Source organism: Anser anser (genome assembly GCF_964211835.1).
Source record: "Anser anser genome assembly, chromosome: 3".
NCBI lineage: Eukaryota > Metazoa > Chordata > Aves > Anseriformes > Anatidae > Anser > Anser anser.
The window spans coordinates 97,067,730-97,079,831 of NC_139722.1; the positions used below are offsets into that span (position 1 = coordinate 97,067,730).

Genomic DNA, 12,102 nt, shown 5'->3' on the forward strand with positions numbered 1-12,102 from the left:
TCTCTTATAGACAGTATTATGTCCTATAATCAAGGTACTAATAGGTAATCAGAAATTAGTTTGTAAATAAAGACTATTTCCCCTTTTATTCGCAAATAACAAATGCAATGTCATTTGTATATACATATGCAGAAAGTAAGGATGCTTCAAGAATTTATATTTAGAACTACCTGTAGTCTGGCATATGTACAAAATAGACTCCAGTGTTTAGAAACTCCTTAATGAATGCCATATCTCCTACAGGCTTTCTAAAGCCTGCTCCTGTTTTAGAACAAAGAACATTGTGCAGTGCCACTCAGTAACATCCAAACAGCTTCAATCTCAGCTTTCTCTCAACTATCAGCTGTTTTTCCTTCACTGTTTCTCCACCTATTAATTTCTCTTCTACTTGTTCCCCATTTGTCTTTTCTTTTTCCACCAGAAATGGGGAAGATGAATTTTACTTTAAATCAGAAAGCTGCTCCTCTCTGCTCTTTATTTTGTTCCATTGTGCCACTCACATCCTGATGGTCTGACGATATACTTATTCCCATATACTTCCCTCATCTGGGTTTGTTTCCAGTAAGCCTCCCAAAAGCACTGTAATATTTACTAGCTTACATTTTGGCATACATGAAATGTATAATTGTATTTATATTCATGCCTTTTGTATATATACATCTACAGACCTTGAAAATGTTACAAGTGTTTTTCCTAAGCTTTTTCACAATTTGACCTTATTGGTGTTACCTGCTTTCAATCCCTGCATGGCTCTTTTTTCATCCATACCATTATAAAAACAACACAGAAACTTAAAAACAAACAGATGCAAAAACCCACCAACCAAAAGAATCCTCTATTTAGATTAAATAAATGGCTTGAAATACATCTATTTTGAAATATGTCTCAACTGAATTTTATTATCATGCCCCCTATCAGCAGTGGTATCATTTGCTTTGGAAAGCAGGTTGGTGATTTAGTCTCTGTGGTATTTATAGATATTAATACTATTATCAGCTCTTTTATATAAACAGCTGTTTGTTGTTGTTTTGTTTGTTTGTTGGTTTTTTTTTTTTTTAACAAAGTAGTCTCAAGCACAGCCATATACATAGGATTTACACGAGGAATGTTCTAAGAGAGAAATGCGACATCAAAATAATGTCAACTGTTTCAAAAAAGCCCACATATTAAGTTAAAGCTGAGGTTCCATTTTAATTATTGTCTGTTCAGAGGCACTCTTCCATAGATTTCAGAATAGCTCCTGATCACAGGTAGTAAATGTACAGTGTTAAATAGCTAGAAACACCTAGAAGAACTGCATTTAAAATACATAAAAGTCAATGTGAGTGGATTCTATAATGTACATTTTAAAAGGCACATATTTTACAGCAGCTTTTAAAGTTCCCTCAATCCAAAGAGAATTTAGAGACTTGATTCCCTCCAAAACACAATAGAAGAAAGACCAATTTAAAGCACAAACTTAAAACCAGGCCCTTAAGTCATCACAGAGGTTACTGACCCCCCTCTGAGGACCCTTCTCGCTGGAAGAGCAAGCACCTGAACCGGGACAGTTGGTTAGGTAAGTCTTTTAAAAATGTGGCCAGAACATAAAATAAAACTTCTGATGCATCCTTTAAAAAAACAGTACTGCCTATATACAACCAGTGCTGCCAAACTGTATAATAGATAAACGCAGAACAGAAGAATACACCCATTTGGAAAATACAGCAAAACGGTATTAAATTGTGTAAAGCAATTAGAACCGAACCTTTTCATTCTTTTCAGATTACTGAACCATGTACGGCTATTCAATTTTTTTCAATTACAACATTGTGCAGAGCTATATATTTCAAAGTGCTTCTCTAGGAACTAATATATAGTTCAACCAGGGTGGTATCCACAGTGTCACCACCAAGGGCAAATGGATAAAGTTACCAGAGGGAATTATTCTTTTGTGGCAGGTTGATTTAGTCTTTTTTAAATGACAGCAGCTGAACAATCAACTCTTATTTTTTTCTGTTACTAACAGGGAGATGTTAGGTGGGTCAGCCTAGTAATAAAGTTTTTCTGTGAGAAGAAACTGCCAGTCTTGATAACAAAATTACAGCATTGATAATAGTAGATAGAAAGACGAGGAAGTCCTTGGAGTTGCTCAAATCAGTCATTGGAAATAATCTATCTGCTGTGTTTAGGGACAGTGTTTTAGTCAGCAAAAACAATTCTTTTACAGTTAATCAACTCTAGTATTACTTTTAAATTCAGGGTGAGATTTGAGAACAGAAAAAGGGGCTTTGAACACCAAGGGATGTGTAGCTAATGTGTGTAGCATTAAAAATTAGTCCTAATAGCTAGAGATTTGAGAGAAATAACTTGTCTCTGTTTACGTATTTCATAAGTAGCCATAACGTTGTATACTTCGTGTGCAATATGGTGCCCTGCCCCTGGGACAGCAAATATCAATAGGTAAAATATAAAAAAAAAAATAAACTCTCAGTAGGATACTCACAAAGAGATCATCAAGATGATGGCTGCCAATTTGTCAGCAGCTTGGAGCACCTGTCACCTTAACTCTAGTTGAACTCACTCTAACCTGAAAAGCAATAGTCCCAAAGCCTGAGGTAACTCCAAGGAGGATTTCGGTTCCTTCACGCACTGGGCCGACTCCCATCGAGCATGACAGGGAGGCGATGTGGGGGGACATTTCTGCAAGGCCGGCAGAAGTTCAGCAGTAAAACCAAGCTCTTCTCTGCAGCTGAACTCAGCAGGGCTTCTGCCTCAGCCCCTGCTCCAGCAGCTCTCCTGAGCTTTATCTGATGTCCTGTAAGTTTGGTCCAGCTGGCCTCTGGAGTGGCTGCTCCTACAGGCCTGTACACACAGGCGAGACACTGCCAGTGCAAATACAAGGCATCCTCCTACTGGCTCCCAAAACCTTCTCCTTCCTCCCACGGACCCAGCAAGCTGGCTCACAGGGAGGCCTAAGAGACCCAGCTCAGCTCTCGGAAGCAGTCCTAAGCAAGGCTGAATCTCAGAAACTCCTCACCCCATGCTAAAGAGCTATGCCCAGACTATACTCCATTTCCATAGCCAGTGGAGCCCAAGTTCTTCTCCAAACAATACAGTCCAGCTGCTTGGTCTACAAGCTCTGAGCTGTGCACCTACCAGGCCTTTCATGAACCCTACCTCCACAGCAAAGGAAGTCATCTTAGAGACAAACCCATTCCCTGGATCACTTCATACCCTGCTGGGAGCTTTCCTCTTACCCAGAAGAGGTGTTCAAACACTTGAGTAGCTTGAGCTGCCTGTTTTTCCATTAAGTTCATGCTCTTGACATGGGGCACATGGTTTTGGCCTAGTAAAAGATGCTTTTTCCCCAAGTACAATTACAAATTTTATACTCAACAACTTTTTTACCCATATATGCTGAGAAACCCTTAGCTGTAAAACTTCCATTTCACGTGTTGCCTACGGCCTTTTCTGAAGCACCACTGTGTTGACAACATTACCATAGTGACTACATCTAAACTACTGCCTCGCTGATAAACGTAACTGAGTTAAACACAGAGCACTATTTCTACATCTGTATTCTGCTTTGTGTAGAAATTTTGCATCTACTTCTGGCTTAGGGACTCCTGTGTCATGTTTTATACAGCTACGTAGCTTGGCTGAATTGAAGCTCTTGCCCCTGTATTCAGGACTTGCGAGAGTTATACCAACACCCCCCCCGGCCCTTGTCTGAGTCAGCCAACAGCTAGCAAATTGTTTCCAGATTAATTTACCTGCTGTGATAGTGTTCAGTGCTCCCCTGAGGAATTCCTCTTGTTTAGGGGCACTTTTATAACCCACCTTCTCCACACCGTGCACTCCTCGTGAACACGTCCAAACTCTCTCTGTGTGGTGGTAGCTCCTCCAGTTCCTACATCTCCTTCCAAATGCTGGGCATTGTCATTACTCAAGACTGCAGCAGAACAAATAACAGGCTTTTGTGTATTCAAGCTTCAGGTTTCACCTGTCTTTTGATCATCTACCTTTTCATTGTAAGGTTTTAGATTTAACAACATATCAGCATAGGTATCTTTTTTTCTGCTCCATAAATGTTATTCTGCCCAGCAAATTGTGAATGCTTCCCTAGGACTGCTTTCAAGACTTCTGTTTCTCTATGAGCTTTTTCTCCTCAGTATCAATATGGATGTCATCTGCAATTGCTCAGGACAAAAGAGATATTGTTAGAGGTCTGTTTCATGTCAGAAAGGACTTTCTACCTGATTGCAAAACAAGTTTACCCATAACACAACAGGTTGTGCCAAAGGACACTATTCCCCATAACCAGCACAGTGGCTAGCACGTTCACAGGGAGCAGGCTTCATGCATCAGTGCTTCTCAGCCCCAGCTAGCGATGTCCTAACCACCACAGTGACTAAGAGGCTGAGGTCCTTTCCCTTTCTTGCCTTTTGACAGAGGATAAACATACCCTGACCTCATAAGATTGAACCCTACATGTGAGACTATCCCAGTGTTGTGCAATCCTGTCCAGGATTAGTCAGAGCCCAGAGAGAGGGAATTATGAAGACTTTCAGTTAAGGAGTGCTGCTTTCCATTCACATACTTTTGGACCGTGTGCACAGAATCTGGTCAGTTCTGACTGACTTTTTTATTATTTCTTTCCTTCTCTCCCTCCCTCTCTCCCTCTCTCTTTCTTGTAACAAAACCTCAGGTTTGGGCTTGAAAACACACTGAGATTTCAGTGAATCACTTGGGAACTCCCAGCTCTGCAAAGCACTTGAAGGATTACATCAGTCTGGAGAGAGTAGAAATATAAAGTGTTACAGAAAGATATTGTGAAAGACAGTTATGCTTAAACTGCTTAAAACAGAGACCTACGGGAAACCTGTAATACTTACATCCATTTTAACAGCCTGGCCTTACTAGGTGGAATTCATTGAGAGAGGCTTAAGAGGTGTGATGGAGAAATCCAGGCTCAGTTATAAAAAAAAGGCTCAGGCAGTAGAGGCTGAACAGACGTGGCCCACTGTGGTGATTCTCCATCACCTGGCTGCTGAGCTGTGAAGCAGGAGTGGCATCGTTCCTATTTAGTGGCTGTAAATATACTGGCAAAAGTGAAAGAAAATCAAAGCCAAGGGTGAAAGGGTGGGATCAAAATAATATGAGAAAGATTGAATAGCAGAGATTTTATTGCTTGCTAATGGATTTAACAAACCCAAATATGTGACACACTAGAGCATCCCTGTTGCCTAATTGTAAAACCATATATTTTCCAAAAGCTAGGAAAAGCCGTCATAGATATAGCACTATTGTAGTCTTCTCTTGTAAAGCAATTAAATTGCACCATGAAGAAACATTAACACTGGAAAACTAAATTTATATAGAGAACTGGGTGTCAACCTGGGGGTTGAATTTACTGCAGGCTCCTAAAGAGAAGATCTTTGAAACCAAACCCAAACTTTATTTAAGCATTTCTGTCTTGTTAAAGTATTTTACAAGGTGTTACCATATCCAACTGAATTTCACACGCAAATGATGTCATTTGCAGCCACACTTCAGGAAAAACAAGAAATTGTTTAAGAGGAGTTTTATGATAAGCCACATATCAGAATTAAAGATAATGATAATACACTGTAATTACTGCATGCTTTTCTAAAATCTGCAAGTGTCAGTAAACACTGAACAAGATGCTATAACACAGGGAAGATACCACAAGGGAAGCTCAGGAGTAGTTTTTCAATGCATTAACTGCTCTAATAACACTTAGCACTGCCCATTGCCATGGCAGATTTTCCCTTGAGCAGAAATGTGGATTGGAAGCATGTGATGCAGCAGTTACAGAAGAAGACCTGACAGGCTGTGTACTGTCACCCTTGGCCAGACACACTTACCCTCTCCCACATAGCTGTGTCCATAGCTACCTTCTGCCATCAGTCTGGAGCCATGAGCCTGAGTGACGGGGCAGATCCCCGTGGGAGGCATTTGCTTGTGCTACCTGCAGCCACCATGCGTGGTGATAATCTGGGAAACTAACCCACGGCATCTCCAACCCAGCCCATTTCCTGTTATCTTGTTCCTGTTGTTTTGCTGTGTGGCTGAATTTTTCAGAGGTTTCTGCTTCCAGGCTCTGGTGATGGAGGAGTCCAGTGCTGGAGACTGATACAGCGTCTGGGTCATGGGGGCCATAGACAAATGGCTGCTTTACCAGCTGAAAACACCGTAGAAATGAGAAATGTAATTACGGATGAGTTCTAACTAGAAAATAAAGGTATAAAATACTCTCCTGCTAGTCTGGGTGTCAGCAGGTCTGTTTTTCTTTTGATCTGAAGCAGATTTGCAGGTGCCAGGAACGGTTCAGAGTCATTTTTTCTCTCAGATCCTGGTATTGTTCTTCCATTTTTCTCAGTCCGACTGTATCCCTGTAGACATTGGGCATCTTCAAATTGGACCACACTCAACTGCTTGCTTTAATTGGTTTCTAGCCGTCTTTTCACAATTTATCATCTCTCGAGTTTCCACCGCTGTAGTTGTTACATATTCTGATTTCATACTTTGTTCTCCCTCTGACATATTTGTCTTAAGAAGTTTTTTCTTTACATCGGACACTTCTTGAAGAACTCGTAGCTTTACTGCATATCTATTTCATTTAAAGCTGTAGTTTCAAGTCCATGGAGTAATGCTGCTGATATCACTGACTTGATAAATTTCTCTTTTGATGACAACACATTTTTTCCACAGCCAGTGCTGTTGACTTTTTCTAGCACTATACATATAGCGTATCATTTTTATCTGATGTCCACCCTCTCAACAGAAACACCAGTGAAAGTACCTTTCTACATTTCATTTTTTTTCCACAATTTCATTGCCGCTTCATTTCAGCAGTTTGGCCACTGCTTCTCTCCCACAATGAAGCCACTTTATGGCACCTATTACTTACTGCAAGTCTAGACCAGCTATACCAAATTTCTAATGCATCTGAAGGACATTATCAGTAACGTGAACATCCATACTGTAAACCTAGCCACATGACCAAGAAACTCAGCCCTTAGTGGGGCAAATGCCATACTTTACAATACAGTAGTCACCATGAATACATGATGACTTTTCAGACATTTGCTAGACTAAAATTTCACTCTAAATGATAGAGAACACTTCCCTTTCTATTGAGAACCTTACATTGTCAAAAAGTCACTCATTGTCCTCACAACGTTTCTTCCTTTGGAAGAGAGCAAAAGCTGCAATGAGAATTAGAGCTGGGCTATGTGGAAATGGCATCAGTAATCTGACATAGTCAATAATGAGTAGAAACAAAACAACTAAGTTTAGAAAATTAACAATTATCTCATCATGTTGTTTCATTGTTTTGTTCTGCCACCACCTTCTTCCCTTACATAGCAGAGCTTCTTTTTCAGAACTTTACATACAGCTGTGGTGTTGCCTGTGAATGTGACTTTTTGGAGCAGTCTCAGGAAGGAGAGGCTAATGTGCACACACCTTAATGTTGTTCTATACCATCCCAGATCATGAGATTATCTGATAATATTGTATTCCTAGATTCTTTTTTTTATTTTTCAAATTATTCAAGACCACATTTTTTTTTCAAAAATAGGTTGACAGCATGGCATTTATCTGATGTATTCTGGTCTTCTGAAGTTCAGTAATATGAACACATTCATCTCAATGAGATCTACTGCTGCAAGGTCTCATTCAGCATTACCCCAGTAAAGGACAGGAAAAGATGCAGCAGACCAGGTCAAGTCAAGCCTTCAAAGCATGGGGAAGAATAGCTGTATGCCTTCCAACAAATTCCCTGTGTGCAAAGAAAAAGAGATCACCGATGCTTCCTGAGAGAAATGCCTTCCTCCTATTGCAGTTACAAGAGTGTGTGAGGGAAGGAATAAGGGGGGGTAGGGGGGGGCAGGAGGATCACACAGGATCTACATGCTAGAATGTGCTTCAGGCTCCAAACAGACATAATCTGTCCCTTGATTCCAGTCTCTCAATTCATACCTGTAACTTCCATCAACAAAAATCCTGAAATATTTGCAGTAAGCACTTTTGCACATTTGGCTATTAAAATCAGCGACAAAAAAGAAAACCAACGTCCAAGTTGCACCAGATGCTTCCTCACCATGCGGTGGGCATTCCTGAAAGGGAGCATCAACTTGCTGCACATTGATTTATAGAACTGTTTTCACTAACACCATGCTTCCACAATGCTGAATAAATTTTCTGGATGATCTAAATCAAATAGACTTCCCAAACTATGTTGTTGCATGCATGGTGCAGAAGAAAACAAACATCTATATCTTCACTGTTTTCCTACAGCAAAACCAAAAATGAAGTAATTAGATTAATTAATAAATGCAACAAGACATTTAATTCTCAGTAATTTTATTTTCTACAGCAAGAGTTCTTGCAAATCATCATGTAAGATACATCTACTCAATTACTATCAACTTGTCTATGGAAAAGGCTTATTTATAGACACATGACAACTAGCACACAGGCGAATGCCAACAGAAGAGGGTTATCTTGGTTTGTTTGGCAGGGTTGGATGTTCTTTTTGTAATGGTGGCTTTTTAAAAATAATAAAACAGAGCTTTCCTGGCAATTCATATGCCTACAATTCATAAAACCTGTAGTCTGGTAGTCTTAAATGGCTATCCAGGGGTTGAAATAAAAGGAAAATGATCCCTGTGCCACTGAAACAACACAAATTTGTGGTCTGTGCTACAGCTTTATTGGTTGGAAACACTCCCAAAGCTAGAAGAACATGAATTACATTTCATTTTGCTAAGTAGACTTAATATCCAAGATGTGCCTAAAATAATTAGCTAAATTTAAAGTTATTTATGGCAACAAATTCAAAGTTGTTTGAACTTAGGTTAAACATTAGTCTGTGATGCTGTATATGCCAAACAAACCACAATTGTGAAATATTTCACTGTTTTTATTTTTATTTTTTTTTTAAACTTACCACAACACATCAGCTTCTCTGGAAACTGCAACACTGAGTGTGATGTTATGCTTCTCAAATTGAGGAAGTGCTCAGATTGACTGATGATCATTTTAATATGGACCTTTAATCTAGTTAAACCACAGAGCTCAGCCAGAGCAGATGTTCAGTGGGTTTCTGAACTGACAGCCCTATCTCCTTCAGCAAAAACATATATACTTTTACTCCACTCCCAGAATCTCCAAATACAGCATTTTAGGACACACCAACCCAAGCTGCAGCTAAGACACGGCTGCACTCCTAAAAGCAATTAGATACAGTTTTCCTCATCTGGGCTTTCAAAATTCCCAACTCAGGCATTTTGTTATAAACAAGCATCTGGTCGTGTCTCAGTAACAAAGAAAGATAAAGTGTTTTTGACAGATCTTTGCCCTCTGGTCAAACTTTGCTTTTCACTAGTGTCTTTCATTTACTCCTTTTTGAAGACCATTTGCACAGGCCTCTAACAGGATGTCAATAAACAGATTCACCGATATGGAGAAAAGTGATCCAATACTTTGAATATAGCTTTTAGAGCAAAGAAGGAAAATTGGGAGCCTGTAACAAACAAACAAAAAAAAATCAAGTACAACAGATCAAAGCTGATAAGCTTCCATCCCTCCACTCTCAGTCGTGTTCTCTCACCACAAGCATCAGAGGTTTCTTTCCTTGTTAATGATGGAAAAAAACAGCTGGCATTTTAAACTTCACCCTTTACTACATCACATGAATCAAGAAATGTAAGATTATGCTAAGCCTCTCATTTACTAAAGAGCATTCACCAATACAGCAATGTTGTAATGGTAACATTTTACTGACTCTCCCTCTTTAGCATGTAGGCTAGACAGGACCAATGTAAGTTGGGTACCCTTGAAAAGATGGGCGACATCGAGCATATACCAGTTTCTTTAACAGTGTGGCAAAGCACATGAAAATAACACGTTGAATCTAATTGGATATTAATTAAGGATGCTATCCTTAAATAGCTCCTGAAAAGCACCTTACAATCCTAGTTGCTTCTGACACTAAGAGGAACTGAAGGAATTCATAAATCTGCATCTTCCAGAAAACATCACTGGGAAAAGTTTTATTTACAGTGAAGTTGTTGGAGGTTGCAAAGAGCTTCTTGAATAGACTGGGAGAGGTCCCTGACATACAAAGTGTGTTGGGAGGCAATACTCATACTGTGCTATGGTCTCCTTCAGGCATTCTGTAGGCAGAGTGGGAGTGGGGAGAAGCCTATTTGAGGTTAATTTTTAATTTTCCTGTCAGAGCTTTCATCACATACCAAAAATATCCACCTGGCTCTTGGAAGTGTTTGGGAAAAGGAGAGAGAAGAGAAGGGAAGGGAAAGGGGGAGAGGAGGAGAGGGGAGGGGAGGTTGGCACAGACATTCTGGCATCATTTGTAGACAGAGCTCAGCTGGAGAAAATGGATTATGTCTTATTCAGCCTACAAAAAAAAAGACTACACACACAAATTTCTCTGCTGAAACTGCCTCACTGGCTGCTTTCTTAAATCTGTCTACAGATGCAGCCAGAAGAAGCAGTCTTTTTGTGCAAAATCATACTCTTCATATCCCCCGTGTTTGAGCTGCACCACCACATTTTGTTTTCTCTTTAAGAAACAAAGCAAATACTTTGCAGCAGAAGATAGGCTAATGGTAGTAATCAATCCAATCTGTGATATGCAATTCTTGGAAGGTAAATATATTCTTCTTAAAACAACAAATGAATGATTTTCTTTGCATACCTTTTTCCCAAGAGAAGGGATAACAAAACTCTTGCATTGGCATGATGCTGAGATTTCTCTCCTGGGCTCTGTAAACAATACATTATAAGAGGTTATCCACATGTACTGCAAATTCAGCCTGTTTTTATGACTAGGCTACTACCAGAACATGAATGATAAGCCAGTTTCTTCCATGTATTCCTGACATTTCTCTTTAGAAAAATCAAATTTCACTAACAATGAAAACTGATATTTTAACCAGAGGTGATTTAGCCTTTGGGGCTCAGTGAGCAACATCCAACTATCTGTAATATTACACTGCTCTGCGGGTTGATGGCTCATATTTGAGCTCCAAGTGACTGAAAATAAAACAGCCTCCAATGGCTCCCTAGTCATAAACAGGAAGAAAGAGGGGGAAAAAAAAAAAAAGGAAAAAAAAAAAAGAACTATCTACATGGGCTGAGGACTGCTATTTCCCAATAGAGTAATGTTCAGCCAGGATTTGGAGGTTTAGCTAGTCCTGCACAGATGTCCACTCACACAGCTAATTAACTTAAAAGCTCATACAGTAGCAAAGCAATTTAATTCCACGTCTTGAAGTTATTATTCTCACTGAGCTAGACCAAGAGACCATAGACGTTAACTCCACTACCGGGATGGCTGCTTTCTGCCAAGTTGTGACATTTGTCTTTTGCACGTAGCACAGCACAGCATATAGACAGCTGACCAGGCTCCAAACAAGCTAACCCATGGGGAACAAAAGCAGTTTAGCTACAGCAGTGTGAAAACCTGCATATGCTAATACACCCTCATGTTCTGCCCAAGACCTAACCGAGTACTACGAGGGCTGAATGTGGTACATTAGGAGGTGCATTTAAAGGCAGTTCTGGTATATCCAGATTATCCTGCAGTGTGCAACATCCTATATCACCTTACAACCTTCTGACATTACACTGATGGGCACCAGCTGAGAGCCACAAGTCTTGCTTCCAAAGAAGGCAAAAGGAATTTCTGCATTTTCAACTCATATTTTATATTTTTGAAGCCATAACTAGAGGTAGATGTGTTCCTTGAGAGATGAGAAGCTTTTCGGGGCAACCCTTTTCATATCTTCAGGTATCAAGGCAGGAACACACCTTTGATCACCGTGTACAGAACAGCTGACAGTGAGTGCTATTTCCTGCCTGGAAACACAGAGGCTATCACATTAGTTAACAAAAGTTTTAAAGCTCAGAAATTGCAGCCAGACATCACTATACCCCAGAGAGAGTCTCAGGTATGTGCTAACACACCTTCACCATTACTGACACACATACATACATTAATCTATGGAGCTGCTCCTCTCCTGGATTATCAGAACTGCAATACAAATGCTCTCATAAACTGTTTCAAAC

The 12,102-nt window shown here is 39.9% G+C and overlaps 1 protein-coding gene across 2 annotated transcripts in view; it reads right to left on the bottom strand.

The window, feature by feature from the left end:
• Positions 1-7,828: 7,828 nt before the first annotated feature.
• LOC310897624 (uncharacterized protein) overlaps positions 7,829-12,102 on the bottom strand; it is a 59,262-nt gene continuing 54,988 nt past the window's right edge. The window contains exons 3-4 of one of the 2 annotated variants that reach the window (XR_014582416.1): positions 10,730-10,797; positions 7,829-8,301 (exon numbers count right to left, since the gene is read on the bottom strand). Coding sequence is in view for 1 of the 2 variants with exons in the window: in XM_083831456.1 (XP_083687582.1) it covers positions 9,509-9,535; positions 10,730-10,797 (95 nt within the window). In the remaining variant the exon portion in view is untranslated. Of the gene's footprint in view, positions 8,302-8,356; positions 9,536-10,729; positions 10,798-12,102 lie in introns of those variants that run through there. The other variant, XM_083831456.1, reaches the window with a different exon arrangement.